General features: G+C 42.0%; 2 protein-coding genes across 2 annotated transcripts; both read right to left on the bottom strand.

Annotated features, from left to right (window-relative positions):
• Positions 1-409: 409 nt before the first annotated feature.
• Positions 410-1,345, bottom strand: LOC142419746 (olfactory receptor OR9H1-like). Its single transcript, XM_075523007.1, has one exon. The coding sequence runs from the start codon at positions 1,337-1,339 to the stop codon at positions 410-412; it is 930 nt and encodes a 309-aa protein (XP_075379122.1). The 5' UTR covers positions 1,340-1,345.
• A 9,368-nt stretch (positions 1,346-10,713) lies between these two features.
• On the bottom strand, positions 10,714-11,649 carry LOC142419909 (olfactory receptor 6Y1-like). Its single transcript, XM_075523336.1, has one exon. It carries the CDS (start codon positions 11,647-11,649, stop codon positions 10,714-10,716), a length of 936 nt encoding a protein of 311 aa, XP_075379451.1.
• Between the last annotated feature and the right edge of the window lie 7,986 nt (positions 11,650-19,635).

Below are 19,635 nucleotides of genomic sequence, written 5' to 3'. Positions count from 1 at the left end.
TTACAGTGAGAATGTCTCCGCCTGAACTGGCTGTGTTCCAATGCATAGAAATAAGGCACTGCCAGAGTCCTAGTTTTATGTCCTATTTTAGATGTCTATTACACAATTGGATTAATTATGGCTTTAAAATGTTTGTGCCTTCTGAATGGTTATAAAAGGACTCTATATTACAGCTCAGATGGATTGTAAATGTCTAAATCTGGTTAAATGAATCCACACCTTCATCTGATCTAATTCTCCTAGATTTCTTTTTATACCTCCTGCTTTCGTCCATGACACTGACCATCTATAATCACAAAAGACTCTTGAAAGCAAGCCCTGATGTCCCTTGATGTCCCTTGCTTTACATTCTAAACATCTGTCTGTAGCGAATTGGACACTGTGGTGATTATCATCCTTAGTAAAGGTACTAAAAAAACCTTTTCCTTTTTAACTGTTTTTTCAGAGACCCTTTTACCTCCTTGTTTCGAAGGGTGTAGATGAAAGGGTTTAGCATGGGAATAACAATAGTATAGAGGATAGAGATGGTGTTGCTTTTGTCAGGTGAAGATGTGGCCCCAGGCTGAGCATACGTGAAGAAAACAGTCCCAAAGAACAAGCTAACAGCCAGCATGTGAGAAGAGCAAGTGGAGAAGGCCTTGCGCCTGCTCTCAGCTGACGGCATTTGGACAATAGTGATGATTATATAACCATAGGAGATAAAAACCACCAAGGCAGTGCTCACAATAATTGATCCACATAGAGCCAGCATTACTTTTTCATTGACAAGTGTGTCTGAGCAGGAGGCATGCATCACTGCAGGAACATCACAGAAGAAGTGGTTTATTTCCTTGGGCCCACAAAAGGACAAACTGAATGTAAAGCCTGTCTGGATGGTGGAATTGATGCAGCCTGACAGATAAGAGCCCACCACCATGAAAACACAAAGTCTTTTATTCATAACAATTTTGTACAGCAGTGGATTGCAGATGGCAGTGAAGCGATCATAAGCCATCACAGCAAGGAAGAAGGCTTCTGTAGTTCCAAAGAGAGAGAAGAAGAACATTTGAGATGCACAGCCATTGTAGGAAATGGTTCTTCTGCCCAGTGAGAGTGTCAGTGCTGCTTTGGGAGTGATGACAGAGGAATAGCAGATGTCCAAGATGGACAAGTTCTCTAGGAAAAAGTACATGGGAGTGTGCAGCTTGGAGTCCATTCTGATGATGAGGATCATGCAGGTATTTCCTACCACAGTGACAATATACATTGTTGAGAAGAGAACAGAGAGAAGGAGTTGCAATCCTGGATGAGATTTGAACCCAACCAAAATGAACTCAGTTACCTTGGTGTCGTTTTCCATGTTTCCTTTCAGATGATGTTCAGATAAGAAATTAGGATCCAGCAGACTTCAGACACTTTGCCTGGAGAAGCAATTAGGAGAATAAGATAAACAATAAGATATACGAGACATAAGAAATATGAAAAATAGAGAGACAGATGGAAAACAGTGGCAAATGGATGCATCTATCATATCTGAAGATTTTTCTAATATATTCATTTACAGATGAACCAATTACCCTGTTATACTCTCTTCAGTGTAAAGAAATACTCTGCATGCAGCTCATCCAACCTAGTTTAAAGGTCTACTTTACAATCAATCAAGAAACAGGCATTCTAGCATTTCATTCTAGAGTTAGTCTAAACAACTATTTCAGATGTAACTGGGCAGGAAAATCTCACCCTAAGATTGCAGCTAACCCACAAAACACCGCCCTCCCTCAACAAAAGGACAGATGAATATGCCTCTTCATTTAATGCAAAACAATTTAAAAAATATATGAGCCAAGAAATGCATGAAAAACAGTGTGGGTAACTGTAAAAAAGAAGCCTATTATTAAGAAAAAAGAAAACACTTCTTTACGTGAGAAACTGAGTTTTTTTCTTTGTTAAAAGTACTTGGAACAAAACCCTCAAATGTTGAAATTTCCTAAATAAATTTGCTCTATTAAAATGTTTACTTCACAGAGGACGTTCAAAATAATATTAATTAACAGAATATTTCAAGCGACTCCTTTTCAATTATGTGTAGTCATTTTGTTTTCCTCAGGCTTGGATATATACACTGGATTGATGCTTATATTAGAACTAATAATTTAGATTACCTTTAAATTCTGTGGATAGAAATAAACACTCACACTTTAGAATATTTACCATAGAAGGTGTGAATCATGTTGTAGGATTTTCTGTTTCTCTCCATTGACCTAAAGGGAAGTCCAGTCATAACTATCTATTCTGTATGTATAAAGATGTATATAGATGCATAAAGCTGAGTGATATGAATCCCCATCCAGTTACTGTTGTCATTTCCATTAGATACATTTTCATAACGCTCATGTACCTAATCTTTTTAAAACACTGAATTCATTTTTAATACATTACTTCAGCCATCTCTTTGTAATCCTTGAAATGTACCCTCAGCTCTGGGTACCCTCAGAAGCCCTATTTACTTCTTCTTTGTTCTTTTTTTGTTCATGTATCTTAGAAAAGGAAATAACTTTGGAGAAAGAACTACTCTGCATAACCTTACTCATCAAATATTTTGGCTAGTTTCCTTTGGGATTTTTGTGTACAGACAACCTAAGTTTAGACAGTCAAGGTTGAGCATCAAGTCTAAGCCTGTTGTCTATAGCATCTTCCATTTTCAAAGCTTCCTTTATTGTCAAAAGAGAGAAATAGCAGCATCCACAGTGTGATTCTTCTAGTCCTAACATACCTGTTTAAAACATGGGGGAAAAAACAGTCCCTTAGAGGTATCTATCTTCATTAGAAAAGGAATCAAGCTAGCAAGAAAAAGAGAAGAAAAAAGAGATACCTTTATCGATAACAACATAAAGGAAAATTGCAAAATTGTATGTCAGTATGGTCAACCATTTCATGGATGTGAAGTCTTGTGTGACCTAATTGTCCTTATTTTTAAATCTTTACTTTTATTCTGGTTTTATGTGTAACCATCAATGATTTAAATGTAACAGATACAAACTTATGAAAAATTTTCATAATAATAAAACATCTTTTCAATGGAAAAATATCCTCTATCTTATTAAAAATAATTTTGTTGAAATAACAATTACTACTGCTTTAAGTAAATGGTTTTTTTAAATGAGCTAACAGAAACCTAAGCTAAGAATGAAACTGCTGGAGATGCTTTTATAGCCAGTGAGAGGGGAACTTTAGGAAGATTTTTGATTCACCTGAGATCTGAAGAAGTCTCTGGAAATGTCTGTCTCTGTTGATCAAACAGAAAGTCTAGGATGACTAATGTAGACCCATTAAATACTGGCTTCTTGTTAATGGACTTATTTTCCAGAAGAACTGACCGCATTCATAAGCCCTGTTTACTCTTAGAACTATGGAATCAAAATAAAGACACAACCATTTTTAATCCAGTTCTATCACTAAACTTAGCAAAGCAAAGCTCAGACTTCACAAACCACAATACACATACCTTCTAATATCATGATTAAAGCCAGGCATGTTTTTTGGAATTCAGATTTCTTGAACACATTGCAAAAAACGTTGAGCACTTTTTCTACTCAAATGATTTTTCAATAGTCTCTTGGCAATCAATAGATCACTGGCCTTTCATCTCTCTGGTTATGAGGGCATTCTCCTTAGCATGTTGCTCATATATACTTTAATAGCTGTGCATAAAAACACTAGGGATTCAGCTTCTAGAGTCTTAGATCTTCACAGCAGACATCTGAACCTGAAATGAGCTATTTTTCCCTTGTGCCCTTTGTCTTTCCTTGCAAAAGAAGAGAAACCAAGAAGAAAACTCAAACAATAAAGATAAGCTGTAATGCTGCCTCTGTGTTTCTTTTATCCCTACTTTTTTCACTGTTTCTTACATAGAACTCTTCCTGGCCCTTTTAGATTTCTTTCCAATAAGCAAAATACTGTGGTTCTAATCAAAATCCTATTAACTATTAGAATCTCCTTCCTTCCAGAACACCAAAACAGAAGAGATACCAGTGCCTTTTTCCCAAACAGTGTGCTTCCCTTCCCTAAACAAAACCAAGTTTTCACTAAATGTGCTCTCTTCTCTCACTGTCAGGGAGAGAGTACTCGCCTCCTAAAACTTAGACATGTGATTCAGATGGCTGAAACTGAGGGTCCAGCCTCTAAGGGAAAACTGGCCTGGATTCCAGCAACCACTCCAGGAAGAAAAAAAAAATCTCACAACTCCTATGTGGGTATCTCAGACACCCTAGGACATGCCATTATTTTTCAACAAGCAAACTTGCATTCTTTTTGGCACAGGAGCATCACATTTAGTTACAGTAGACTATATTAAATTCACTTTGTTTTGAAGGGTGATTTTAAATAAATCTGCATGAAATAGTTGTTTCTCTTCTTGATATAAAAGCTTCCCAAATTTTGTGACTCACAATAGATCAATACCTTCTACAACCACACTATTTTACTTTTGCATACATTCTCACCATCTTTCAGAGGCAGACGATGAGATTAAGAGAGATGGTAAGTTTCTCAAGAGCTAAGATTGGACTCCCAGTCTTATTTACATTACTTGTGGGAGGTGATTTATTGACAATACTCTAAAGGCACTTAACCTTGAATCTACAAAAGTATTCATTAGGAAAGCGTCCAGAAATAAACTTTTAGATGCAAGAGAGAACTTGCATTCTGTCGTGGTTTAACCCCAGCCAGCAACTGAGCACCACACAGCCACTCGCTCACTCCCTGCCCCCAGTGGGATGGGGGATAGAATCAGAAGAGTAAAAGTGAGAAAACTCGTGGGTTGAGATAAAGACAGTTTAATAGGGAAAGCAAAAGCCACGCATGCAAGCAAAGCAAAGCAAGGAATTCATTCCCTACTTCCCATGGGCAGGCAGGTGTTCAGCCATCTCCAGGAAAGCAGGGCTCCATCATGCGTAATGGTTACTTGGGAAGACAAACTACTTCCCCATACTAGGATGATAATCCTCTTCACAGTATATCTGAAAGATTTTCTTGACATAATTTCAAAGCAATCGCCTTCAGATCAATGCTTTAAAACCCATCAATGTGTGTATCCAAATCATGGTATCAGAGGAGCTACACACCTTGCAAAATTTAATATTTCAGTGGAAAGCTCACTAAGGAGTACTGAAATGCTATGGTTTTCACTTTATATATGAAAAGCTGAAATAAAGGGAGAAATAGGTTAGGTGATCATTGGTGTATAAATGCTAATCTTTAATATACAGTATAAGAAAAGTGGGCTTCACACTGTACAGATTTTGTCTGGGATAGAGCTAAATTTCTTCATAGAACCTTGTATGGGGCTGTGTTTTGGATTCGCGCTGAAAACAGTGTTGATAATACAAAGATGTTTTAGTTGTTGCTGGACAGTGCTTGCACAGCGTCAAGGCCTTTTCTGCTTCTCACACTGCCCCTGCAGTGAGTAGGCTGGAGGTGCACAAGAAATTGGGAGGTGATACAGCTGGGATAGCTGATCCCAGTTGACCAAAGGGATATCCCAGAATCACAGAATCGTATAGGTTGGAAAAGACCTTTAAGATCATTGAGCCCAACCGTAAACCTAACACTACCAAGACCACCACTATACCATGTCCCTAAGCACCTCATCCAAACGTCCTTTAAATACCTCCAGGGATGGCGACTCAACCACTTCCCTGGGCAGCCTGTTCCAATGCTTGATAGCCCTTTCAGTAAAGTAAAATTTCCTACTATCCAGTCTAAACCTCCCCTGGCGCAACTTGAGGCCATTTCCTCTCATCCTATCACTTGTTACCTGGGAGAAGAGACCGACCCCCACCTCTCTACAGCCTCCTTTCAGGAAGCTGTAGAGAGCAATAAGGTCTCCCCTCAGCCTCCTTTTCTCCAGGCTACACAACCCTAGTTCCCTCAGCCACTCCTCATAAGACTTCTGCTCCAGACCCTTCACCACCTTCGTTGCCCTTCTCTGGACACGCTCCACCACCTCAATGTCTCTCTTGTAGTGAGGAGCCCAAAACTGAACACAGTATTCGAGGTGTGGCCTCACCAGTGCCGAGTACAGGGGCACGATCACTTCCCTAGTCCTGCTGGCCACACTATTTTTGATACAACCCAGGATGCCATTGGCTTTCTTGGCCACCTGGGCACACTGCTGGCTCATATTTAGGTGCTGTCAACCAGCACCCCCAGGTCCTTTTCTACTGGGCAGGTTTGCAGCCACTCTTCCCCAAGCCTGTAGCGTTGCATGGGGTTGCTGTGGCCCAAGTGCATGACCTTGCACTTAGCCTTGTTGAAACCCATACAATTGACCTGGGCCCATCGATCCAGCCTGTCCAGGTCCCTCTGCAGAGCCTTCCTCCCCTCAAGCAGATCAACACTCCCACACAACTTGGTGTCATCTGCAAACTCACTGAGGATGCAGTCGATCCCTTCATCCAGATAATTCATAAAGATATTAAACAGAACTGGCCCCAACACAGAGCCCTGGGGAACACCACTTGTGACTGGCCGCCAACTGGAGTAAACTCCATTCACCACCACTCTTTGGGCCCGGCCATCCAGCCAGTTCTTTACCCAGCAAAGAGTACACCCGTCCAAGCCATGAGCAGCCAGTTTCTCCAGGAGAATGCTGTGGGAGACAGTGTCAAAAGCTTTACTGAAGTCTAGATAGACAACATCCACAGCCTTTCCCTCATCCACTAGGCACGTCACCTGGTCGTAGAAGGAGATCAGGTTGCTCAAGTAGGACCTGCCTTTCCTGAACCCGTGTTGGCTGGGCTTGATCCCTTGGTTATTCTCTACATGCCATGTGATAGCACTCAGGATGATCTGCTCCATCAGCTTCCCCGGTACCGAGGTCAGGCTGACAGGCCTGTAGTTCCCCGGGTCCTCCTTCTGGCCCTTCTTGAAGATGGGAGTCACATTCACTAATCTCCAGTCAGCTGGGACCTCCCCAGTTAGCCAGGACTGCTGGTAAATGATGGAAAGGGGCTTGGTGAGCACTTCTGCCAGTTCCTTCAGTACTCTCGGGTGGATCTCATCAGGCCTCATAGACTTGTGAGTGTCTAAGTGGTGCAGCAGGTCACTAACCATTTCCCCCTGGATTATGGGGGCTCTATTCTGGTCCCCATCCCTATCTTTCGACTTGAGTGGTTGGGTACCCAGAGAACAATTGGCCCTGCTATTAAAGACTGAGGCAAAGAAGGCATTAAGTACCTCAGCCTTTTCCTCATCCTTGGTCACTGTGTTCCCTCCCCCGTCTACTAGGGGCTGGACATTCTCCTTAGCTCTCCTTTTGCTGCTAATGCATTTGAAGAAGTGTTTTTTGTTGTCTTTTACAGCAGCAGCCAGATTGAGCTCTAGCTCAGCTTTGGCCCTTCTAATTTTCTCCCTGCACAGCCTTGCTACTCCTTTGTAGTCCTCCTGAGTTGCCTGCCCCTTCTTCCAGAGGTCATAGACTCTCCTCTTTTTCCTGAGTTTGAGCTAGAGCTCTCTATTCAGCCAGGCTGGTCTTCCCTGCCAGCTCGTCTTTCGGCACCTGGGGACAGCCTGCTCTTGTGCCTTTAGGACTTCCTCTTTAAAGAATGTCCAGCCTTCCTGGACTCCTTTGCCCTTTAGGGCTGCCTCCCAGGGGACTCTGTCGACCAGTCTCCTAAACAGGCCGAAGACTGCCCTCCAGAAGTCTAAGGTGGCAGTTCTGCTGACCCCCCTCCTCACTTCTCCAAGAATCAAAAAACCTATAATTCCATGATCACTATGCCCAAGACGGCCTCCAACCATCACATGGTTCACAAGTCCTTCTCTGTTCGTGAACAAGAGGTCCAGCGGGGCACCTTCCCTAGTTGGCTCACTCACCAGCTGTGTCAGGAAGTTATCTGCCACATGCTCCAGGAACCTCCTAGACTGTTTCCTCTCTGCTGTATTGTATTTCCAGCAGACATCTGGTAGGTTGAATTCCCCCACAAGAACAAGGGCTCGCGATCGTGATGCTTCTCCCAGCTGCTTATAGAATAGTTCGTCAGTCTCCTCATCCTGGTTGGGTGGTCTGTTACCAGACTCCCATCACAATATCTGCCTTGTTGGCCTTCCCCCTGATTCTTACCCATAGACACTCCACCCTATCGTCACCATCATCGAGCTCTAAGCTATCCAGACACTCCCTAATGTATAGGGCTACGCTACCACCTCTCCTGCCTCGCCTATCCCTCCTGAAGGGTTTATAGCCATCCATCGCCACACTCCAGTTGTGTGATACATCCCACCATGTTTCCGTGATGGCAACCATATCATAGTTTTCCTGATGTACAATGGCTTCCAACTCCTCCTTCTTGTTGCTCATGCTGCGTGCATTGGTGTAGAGGCACTTCAGCTGGGCTATCGTCCTTGTTTCCTTCATAGAGGAACAGCCCTTATGTGCTTTGAGGGGTTTCACTGGCATTTCCCTCTTGGCTCCTATTGCCTCAGTATCCCCTAGCTCACTCTGTTCGACTTCAGCTGTGCCCCAGGGTACCCCGCACATCTCAGAGACACAGGCTGAGTGCCGTCGCTGGCACCCTCTCCCTCTAACTGTGGCACGTCATCCCTCAGCTTCCCTCGGGCAAGCCTAATATTATCCCCCTCTCCCTTCGGGGGATCCCATACCTTACCATCCCATTCTTGCTCAGCAATAAAAGCTAGGGGAAAGAAGGAAAGGGGGACACTCAGAGTTATGGCATTTGTCTTCCCAAGTAACCATTTCACATGATGAAGCTATGCTTTCCTGGAGATGGGTAAACATTTGCCTGCCGATCAGAAGTAGTGAATGGATTCCTTATTTTGCTCTGCTTGTGCGCACTGTGTTTGCTTTACCTATTAAACTGTCTTTATCCCAACCCACGAGTTTTATAACTTTTATCCTTCTAATTCTCTCCCCCATCCCACTGAGGGGGAGTGAGCGAGCAGCAGTTTGGGGCTTAGCTGCCTGCTGGGGTTAAACCACAACTAACACACAAGTCTGATCTAGGCATTAGAGGCTATCTTTAAAATCTCTGAGAGAAATAGGCACCTTTGGAGAAGGATTCATATCTATATGTTAAAGGCATATGTTAAAGATAAATAGAATAAATATTCTCTGGGGGTGGTAATCCATGTCTTTGAAGAGTAAAGGATCCTAGGGTAGTTTGCTTAGATGTCTAATTAGACATTAGACTTAGATGTCTAATTTTTAAGTAGTTTTGGAGGAATCCATCCTTATATACCTAACTATCTCTGTGGCTCTTGATTTGAAATGTAAAACTGAAGAACTACTGAATTTTTTTTTGTTTGGCTCCTTTTGCATGCCATGGTTCATACTGAATTGTATATTCATATTGTATCAGTTAGCTATTTTCTCATAGCAGATTTTCTGCTAATACCTGGAATACAGCCAGCACCTTACATTTCTGGTGATAGCTTCCCAGTGTGGTTAACCTGAAGCTGTTCCTGACACCTCTCCTTAAAATTGTACTCAAGTCCTCAAAATGTCTTGTTTGGATCAGTTGTATCCATGGCAACAGTATCCACAGAACAAGTTCTTCCAGCAAGTGTCTTAAGGTTTCCTCCCTGGAAAGCTAGGTGATTCATTAACTGCAAAATCTGAAAAGGCTGTCTGCTCATACAGAGCATAGAATACCAGAAACCATGGTCTCAATTATAAACTCAAACCCACGTTTAACATGGTCATATAGATATGCACTCAGCTGACAGGGTTTTTTTGTCTTTTTTTATTTGTTTGTTACAGAGTATTAAACATTTTGAATCACTGTGATATTCTGAGCATGGAGTAGATTTCTTAGAGGCACCTTTTTACCTAGAGACACTTCTAGCTGATAATCAGATTTTCTCACAGATAATCAGTCTTCAACTCAGATGCATCAGCTGTGTCTCTAGACTTCTTCATATTCAATGGGAAGACTTGGACTGTAGTCTGTGAATCAGAGTTTAAGGTCATGACTTCTGCTGGAATACTGTTGGATCCAAGGCTCATGCAGCCTGAAGGAAACATTGAAGTGATCTATCCTGTCAGTTGTGTCTGAATGTCTTCTTGGCGTGAATTATTTGGTGTGTCCTGGGTACAATAAGGTTACTGAGGGTACCAGGGCCCTGGTGTGAACCAGAGACTGAGTCCAAGTGACTGTAATTATACCACAGCATAAGCTACTCACATTATACTCCCTCTTTTGCTATATTAGAAAAGTTGCCTCCTTCAGAGGATGTGTCATTTTGTCCTAAATCAGGTATCTAAGAAACTTAAGACCACTCTTCCTTTTCCACTGCCTATTTCTTTCCAGGGACAATAACAGAATCTCAGGGTAAATAAATGAGATCTAGATATCTGCATTTTACATGCCTTTTACAGTCCCACCCAATGTTTTCTGGACTTAGTAATCTATCTAGGGCAAACAAAATCTGGGGTTCAGTTTCTAGCATTGCCAAACCTTTCTTTAAAACTGGAGCAGTCATTCAGCTGAAGACTTTTAAGGTAGGCAGCATAGTATAATAGGGAGAAAACGAGCAAAAAAACCCCTCCCAACCCAAAACCATAGATTAAATTTAGATTCATCAGGGTCTAGTTCAATAAATATGGTTACTGGGTGCATGAATAGGAGAGTTTCACTTTGGCATGGATTAAGGTCTGGACCCCCTGACTTTAGTTCATCAGCACTGCCAACTGATCTTCATGAGCAAAGCCCCTTCTTAGGTGTGTCTTGTGCAAGTAAAGGTCTTCCTCAGGGCAAACCTGACTTCTTTGTTTCTAAGACAATATATGAGAGGATTCAGAAGTGGCACAACTACGGTGTACAAGACTGATACCAACTTGTTAGCACTATAGGTATACATGACTTTAGGGTGGGAATAAGTGAAAAGAGTGGTGGAGTAGAACAATATCACTACAGTCAAGTGGGAGCTGCAGGTGGAAAAGGCCTTTTGCCTCCTCTGAGAAGAAGGGATCTTCAACACAGTGAATATGATGCAAATATAGGAGGTGACCACAGTAAATAGAGGCACCATGATGACGATCAGAGCCAAGATGAAGTCCACTAGCTCAGCTGAAGAGGAATCGCTGCAGGAGATATTCAGTAGGGGTGAAATATCACAGAAATAGTGATTGATTTTGTCTACATCACAGAATGAGAGCTGGGCTATAAAGCTCAGTTTGATGGAAGAAGTGATCAAACCACACATCCAACAGCCAGCTGTCAGCTGAGCACAGAACTGATGATTCATGATGAGTGAATATTGGAGAGGTTTGCATATGGCCAAGAAACGATCATAGGCCATAACAGCTAACAGAATATACTCAGTACAAACAAAAGTCACAAAGAAATACAGCTGTGTCATGCACCCCTGGAATGAGATATGTTTGTCTTGAGAGAGGAAATCTATGAGCATCTTTGGCTCAGTGACAGAAACATACCAAATCTCTAAGAAAGACAGATTTCCTAGGAAGAAATACATGGGTTTTTGCAGACTGTGGTTAGTCCGGATGATGAGAATGATAAGAAAATTTTCCAACACAGTTAATAAGTAAGCCAGAAGTAAAGCAGAGAAGAGGAGCCGCTGCAGTTCAGCAGTGGTGGGAAAACCCAGGAGAATGAAATACGTGACACTGGTTTCATTCCTTCCACCCATTCTGTAGGGGAAAGATGAACCTTATCCACCTGCAATAAATTAATACAATGAAACCTAAACAGACAGGCTTAAATTCATAGCAATATGTTACACCACCACTCAAGACACTGTAAAAGTTCAGATGCTTTGTTGCTGGGTTTCTAGAAATTAATTGTGTGATATTCACCTACTCAATTCAGAATTTTTCATTGTAGAAATGTAAGCATGCTTTTTACTTTATACTTCATGGAGATAAATAGGCACTACCATTCCTATCTCATCGCAGACACGGGTCTAAACTAAGCCAGAGGAATCATGCTATCATATTGTCCATCCAGTACAAAGAAATGTTAGGTTATGAGCTTATAGATAGACATTTACATTGCCATGTTTTAATTTCTACATCTGTACATTTTTTGTACATACAAGTTATACCATGTATATCCCATGAACCATGAGGCAAATGCGAAGTACCACAATCTGATTTAAAAAACCTCCAAACACACCTGAAAGACCCCATTAGAGGTTTCTATGGATAGCTCTGAAGAGGCTTATATCTACATAAAGCTTACTGAGATACATAGCATCCCAGATACAGCATAATTGCAAGATAGTTACAGTTCTGGGTCTGGTTTGTTTGTAGCTAACTCAGATTGTTCCTTCAAAAATAAGAATGCCTCAGCCTGTGCAATTAATAACAAAACCTTTCTCAACCTTCTGTAGTGGGAATTTAGAGTGGAATCCACCACCTTAGTTGATCCTGGAGAATATGATCAATAGGGAAGAGATGAAGTGTAGACCGTTGTGTCAGTTGCATGATTTATACCAACACAGATAAATCGACCACTTTATTTACCTTCAGTGTCTCATGAGATTTGACCTAGAAATTACAGATAGCCTCCCAGTGGAAGCAATCACAGAAAGAGGAGGGATGCTATTGTTTCCTCTGTGATTCCACACAGAGTAGAAGTAAGAACCTCTGAAAATGTCCAAGATTTTGTCTGAGACACTGAACAATGAAATAACGCCAGCTGATGTCTACTGATTTTTATAGGACAGAGGAAAAACAAACCAAAAAAACCAAACAAAAAAACAAACCCCAAAAGCCCTAAAGCAGAATCATTTACCAAAGGCTAAACTAGAAAAAGGTTTTAGTACCCTAAATCTAAATCCAGAGCCTTAACTGGTAATCAGTTTTGGAGTAAGTAGTTTCTCCTACACTGGAGTTATTTTTACAGCCTTCAGGTCTATGAATAGCCATGCTATGTATTTTCTGAATAGTACAGTACAGTACAAATATTATGTTGAAATAATTCCTCCAATGGTGTGAAATACCTCTATTAGATAGACTGAATCAATTTCTCAAGTTGCCTGATCTATCTCCATTGATGACATTGACATATGGAAACTCTGTTCAGTACCTGTGTGCCTGATTTAAGTACTCACAGCCATGTACAATAATTATCAACTAAAACCTCAGCTTCAAAATGGAGTTTTATACATATATTTACATTTAGGTTTATGTTAGATATAGGATTCATTTGTTCCAATTTAAACACCTAATATGTAAATATTTAACACTGAGTTCAGCTGCCTAAACACAACAGTCTAGTGCTGTTTGGGATGTTCTCAATTCTTACTGGCTTCAACTTAAAGGAGTCCCAAACAGTAGAGACAAAGGAGTCCAGAAAGTAGTTTTGGTAGGCAGTTCATTTATTTGCTCAGCTGGGTAGCTGTTTGGACTCTCTTCATTGTACTGACTTGGATTGTGCTCATACAACTGCAATCAAAACCATCAGCACACGCATAAACATGCGTATTACATGTATCTGCATCTACATTGTAGACCCCTCGAATTAGGTTAGACTAATCCTGCTCCTATCTTCTAAGGTACAGTGAAAGCCCTGAATCAGGTAAATATATGTTGCTGTCTAGTGGCATTCTGGATGCCCTATTGTATCCAAATCATCTCTAATGGGCCGGCAAATATGGCAAGACCTACAGAAGACCAATGCCTTTTTGGAGCAGCAACTGGAAACCAAAAAGCATGCTATAAAGCGTGTAGCATATATGCAGGACCACAGCAAAGGAAACCTTGTAGGGAAATACAGAATTTTCAGAATGGAAAATACAAAGTTCTGTATCTAAGCCAAAATAACCACATATTTCAGTTAGGCTGAGAATCCATTGTGTCAGCCTTGATAAAAAAGACCTGAGAGTTATGGATGCCAAACTGAATAACAAGCAGCAGTCACTCTTATTATAAATAAGACAAACTCTATTCTGGGCAACCATAAAAGTAGTATGGCTAGCAGATTGAAGGATGTAAAGATTGCCCAGTATGCAGCGCTCATATAGTCACACCTGGAATTCTGTGTTGAGTTTTGAGCACCCTGGCTCAGGTTGGGCTGCAAGAAACTGGAGAGAGTCCAGCAGAGGCCTACCAATATGGCCAACAGTGGTATAGAGTACAGATACTAAGAATAGGGCTAGTCTTTTTTTTGTCTGGTGAGGAGAAGGCTAAGAGGTGATCTAATAACAGCCTGCAACAACTCAAGGGGGAGTTACAAGGATGACAAGGTGAACTTCTCAGTTGTGACAGAAAGACTAACATAGGTAAAAGCCACAAACTGTAACTTAGTAGGGTGCATCAGGAGAAACTTCTTTACGCGGAGGGAAATGCAGTGTTTGGCAAGATCATATCCAGAGAGTGGCTAAATCTCTATACCTGCAGGTTTCTGGTTCTGTGATTTCAAGTGGTTCTAGATCCTTATACACAGGCAAAAGAGTTGAAGCCAGAATCCCCACACACATTCAGTTCAAATTAATTGATCTACAAATTACCAGTTATGCTCTCTGCAGTGTCTGAAATTGTCATAGCATTGATCTCGTCTGGTTTTATATGTGTGTGAGCCGGCACAGGCAGGATGTAGGAACAACCACAAAACCACAGATGAAATGCAAAGAGTAAATTTATTTTTATTACCTCTCCAACTGGGGATTCCCGAAGCAGTACCCAGGCAGAGACACACAAGCAGGAACACAGGCACCGCGGAGCTCGGTCCATGCTAGAGGATCACCGAACCTGCTGTTTTCACCTGTATATCAGGGATTCACGCAGGTGTAGTTTACCACTGTGCTTTGATTTTTCCCACAGCAGGGCAGGAATCTCAAGCATGTTCAATAGGGTGCCTCTGAGCCTATCACAGGCCTATGTGAACATCTGTGTTATCTAAACACAGATGTTCTACTTGTCAAGCACAGAAGACTAAACAACGATTAGTATGATATATGTGGTTTTTGACACCTCAGCTGCAAGTCACTTGAGCATGTTTACAATCCTTCTCGCCAATCTTCCGTTATTTTCCCACATTCCACCTCCTTGCTCAGCGGACCACTGCCACTGGGGCTGGCAAAGCTGGACGTGTCCATTTGGGCTTGCAGGGTGTAATGCAGAGTAATTTACAGAGGCATGCAATAAAAACATCTAGAAAAAGGAATAAACATATTTCTACAATAATGCTTTGAAACAGGTGTCCCACTCATTCTGTCAGGGAATTAAACCACTCAGCCAGCCAGGCGCCACCAGTTGATTGTTTCATTTGATGCATTAAGTCCTGGAGATGTTGAATTTCATCATCTATGCTGGCTAATTCATCACTTATGTTGAAGCAACACATGCCTTCATAATCAAAGCAGCGTTTATGGTGTCGAAGGAAGAAATAGTCCACCCCCAACTGATTTTGTAAAGTTCATTGGTGTACAGCCATTACCTACTCAGAAAAAATAGCAATGAGAAACATTAATATCAAAAGCACTTAGCATAGGATAATTCTGTAATACAGCTACTGGGGTTGGCATGCCAGTGAAACACGTTGTCAAAAGATCTGCAGCTGTTAATCTTCTCTTAATACAAAAGGTGGATGAGTTAAGTTACAGTAGAGGCTAACCAAATCCAAGTATTTACACTTTGATCTTACGCAAATGTATCCAGGGCATGTGCTTGTAGTACAAAACTACAAACCACTGTAGAATAATTGCTGGACGTGACTTAGAAATTAAACTTACATTCACACTGTTAGGTAAGGCACAGCACTGAAGAAGCTGCCCAGGTGGAGTGCGGCTGACATGCAGGGAATCCATTTCACAGAAGTTCCCTAGGCCTGCAACCTTAGATGTTGGCAACGCCAGGGGAACTTCGTGCATTGGCTCTAAGAGGAACTGCTCGGAGGGTGGAGTGGTGTGGAGATACCGCAGCCAGGCTCTGTGATAATATGGGAACTTGAAGGTATCATGGAACTGGTAAGCTGCATATTTGCTACCCTGGGCCAACAGCCTGGCATGTTTTTGACAAAATGCTGTCCTTTTGGTGAACTTTGCTCATTACAACATCATTATAATACCAAAACACACCTCCATCCCAAAAGCTACCTACCTCCAAGGTGCAACCACTCCTCACTGAGCTTGCGCTTTGAATTTTTTTAGCTTATACCTTTAAAAGAGAAGCGAGAAAACTTTACACCAATCCTAGACAAAGGTATGTATGACTAGAGTCACTCAAGCTCCACCTGAATGGTGGAAAATAGTATAAAATAGCTTAAGAGAGAGAGAATGTTAGGGAAGACACTGTCGTGTACCACTCTGACGTTTGGGATCAGTCGACAGGCTGAGCCTCTCTTCCACCCCATCGGGACGCCTTTGGGTAAGAGTCAAACACTTGGTTATACCAAGTACCTCCCCGGGAAACTTAGAAATCTCTATAGAGTCGCTTTATTATCTTTTAATGCATTTGTAGCCAGTGGTGTTACTCATATTCTTGGTATTTGCACGTGCTTTGCAGACAGTGAATTTATCACCAGTAGTCCAAAGAATCTGTGTGTCTGTTGCTCTAATAAACTGCACTCTTCATTAATCTAGCCATGATAGTTCTCATTGAACGTGACCAGACTCTTTAAGTGTGGCCATGAATGTTCATGCAACATGACTAGACTGGGGGTGCAGCGCGTTCGTTATTTGTGAATCCATAATTGTGAAGTTCAGTACGCTGAACACGACCGAACTTATAAAGTTGTCAAATTAACGCTGTCACCTTAATTGACTTTGCAAAGCTGTTTCAGCCCCCTGAGAGGGCTCTGACAGGCAAACGTTGACTCTGATGGGTGGCTACATATACCGTCCTTAGAAAATAAACCATTGACCAAGTCTGAGACTAAGACTGGACCTAGCCGCACCTAGACTCCTCTCTGAGAAGGAGTTTAGAAAGCAAGGGGGTCCTGTCTGAACCTCGTGACTCAATGGGAGTGTTCCCCCCCACAGCCACTCCTCAGTTACTGTTAAGACAGTAACTCTTAACGCAACAGAAAAATTGGTGTAGTCAGCAGGAGTGCCATGGATAAACTGCTGCAAAAATACAAATGTGCACCTTCCCAGGCTGGGAAGGAGTGAGCTCAAAAATTTTGGAAGGATGAAGAGAAAGTGGTAGAGTGCATTGAGCAGTGTCAGGCTGTGGAGAAGCTTGGAGTGAATAAAGGTAAAGGTGTAATTTGTGTGGTGTTAGGAGCCTGTTTGTCTTGTGCTTAGCAAGAAGCTAAGAAACCCTTGCTCCCAAACTAGTTTCCGATGAGGAATATTCAACTTTACAATCAGAAAATGAGGTGTTGAAGTCGTCATTGGCCTTTGAGAGGGAGACAGGAAAAACACTAAGAACCTGAGCTGATAACCTTGTGAGTGAAAATGATAACCTTGTGAGTGAAACTTATAAACTTGTGAGCGAGAATGATAAACTTGTGAGTGAGAATAACAAACTCGTGAGTGAGAATAATCATCTTAAACAATTGCTGGAAAGAGTTAATCGGCTGCTAGATAAAATGCAACCTTCTGCTCCAGTTGAGCAGATTTGTAGATGAATGCGTGGTGCAAACCCTGAAATTGGGAATGGTGATCTTTGGTTTGACAGTGATGATGATGAGGTCGAAGGTATCTCCGATTCTGAGCCTCAATTGATTTCCTTACAACCTTTGGTTAAAAATGAGACTGCTGTTGATGACGATGACGAAATCCGCACTACTGTGCGAACAATTCCATGCTCACCATTGGTCCAGTCTCTGGGTAAAAGAAATAACCCAGCCAGTGAGAATTGCCTAGCTGGAAAACCCCCAACCCACAAGGAAAGTGCACCTTCTGCACCAGGCCTTATTGACGAGGTAGACTCTCAATAAAAAATCTTTCATCCCCGGGGAGGGCAGTGAGCCACCCTGCTCGGCGGGTATTAGCAATTCAATGGCTCTCTGATGAATACTCTGACCCTATTATTGCCATTCCCGTTGGACCCCAAAAAATATTGGTAAACTTTCTATTGACACCAGGGCCCAAATGTCAGTAATTACCCATGAAACAGCACAAACCCTGGGCATAAAACCTGGCCGACGCAGGGTTAAATTCACAGCAATTGAAAAGGAATGCGCCACCGAAAAAAATTCACCCTGGTTGCCAGAAGAACAAAGATTAACCAGGGCAGAGTTATTAGCCGGTGCTGCGTATACTAACATTCTAGGATTTGACATACTGCGTGGGTGAACATGGAAACTCCCAGATGGAACTGTGTGGAGTTTTGCAAGAGGTAAAAAGGAATCAGGCATGGTGAAATTGAGTCTGTTACAAACACCTGTACCCTTACCCCCCTCTAAAATCACTAATGTTCGGCAATATCTGTCTCCAGCAGCAGCGCTTATGGGGATTGATGGGGTGGTAACGGAATTGGAAGAAAGAGGCATCATTAAAAGGATTCATTCGCCTTACAATTCACCGGTGTGGCCAGTAAAGAAACCAACCGGCCAATGGTGTTTTACTGTGGACTACTGACAGTTAAATGCTAACACTGCACCTTTGACTGCCGCAGTTCCAAACATGGCAGAAATAGTGACACTGATACAGGGAGCTGCCAGTCCCTGGATGGCTGCCTTGGCAGGAAAAGTACACCGGATTAGCACCCAGTGGATCTTACCCTCTTTTTAACCCTGCCGGTTAAATACAACCGAGTACGTTTGTTTCCTTCTTGTGTTCACAGGAATCCTGAAAGAAGACGACTGTGATTGAAGGAGATGTCTGCAAAATGTGGCAAGAGGAGTTGTACTGGAATCAAAGTATACTTTAAATTCAGCAGCATTTTGCAGACAACTCCTTTGATGTGTAGCCAGAAAAACCCAGAATGGCCATGGTCCCAAACCCACATTAAATACAATGGAATTATTGGAACACGTGCCATCAAAGAAAATTTAAATTTAGCTACTATAATTATGCATGATTCCCATGTGTTCTCAAGACAGGAGTGGAGCTGAGATAATGGATGGCTTCCAATCCTGAAGGGAAAAGCAGGAGAAGAAATCCAGGTAGGGTGTAGAATGATCAACGGATCAACCCATGAAAAGGTCACATTCATTATAATATCCAACATTTCCAGAAATCCAATAGCAACAAAGTCTTCTATCACTGATGAGTGAGATTGTTGGTATAGCTTTACTCTGGTGGGACCCACTATTGTGGCTTGTGTATGGCAACAACGCCATACAGGGCCAGGGCTGTCAAAGCAACACTGTACAGGGCTGTCATTCTGGTTCAAAATAGATATGATTGAACCTGATCCAACTACACCACCTGACCTAACCTCACCCACTCCATTTGACACACTGCAATATGGAGTTAGGAATGTACCCATTCTCACCACGATATCTCACAATGACCCTTGGGACCATGCATTGTCATGATATAGTGCAAGCTCTGGAACACAACAAAACAGAAGGAACATAAATTTCTCCTCTCTAGTTATGCATGGAAATGAAATATACTCAAGAGATGAATGGAGTTGGAATGACTCTCCTCGGATGGCCAGACTTCAAGCCATTCCAGGGCAGACAATACAAATTGGCTGCCGAGTAACTAATGGGTCTACTTACCATAGGCTGACTGAAATTAAAACAGTCTATACTGACTCTTCCAGACCTGAAAATT

Source organism: Mycteria americana, chromosome 22 (genome assembly GCF_035582795.1).
Source record: "Mycteria americana isolate JAX WOST 10 ecotype Jacksonville Zoo and Gardens chromosome 22, USCA_MyAme_1.0, whole genome shotgun sequence".
Classification (NCBI taxonomy): Eukaryota; Metazoa; Chordata; class Aves; order Ciconiiformes; family Ciconiidae; genus Mycteria; species Mycteria americana.
This window is presented reverse-complemented; position numbering and strand designations above follow the sequence as displayed.

Excerpts from the sequence above, each read along its gene's own strand:
- LOC142419746 (XM_075523007.1), bottom strand. The coding sequence starts at position 1,339 with ATGGAAAACGACACCAAGGTAACTGAGTTCATTTTGGTTGGGTTCAAA.
- LOC142419909 (XM_075523336.1), bottom strand. The coding sequence starts at position 11,649 with ATGGGTGGAAGGAATGAAACCAGTGTCACGTATTTCATTCTCCTGGGT.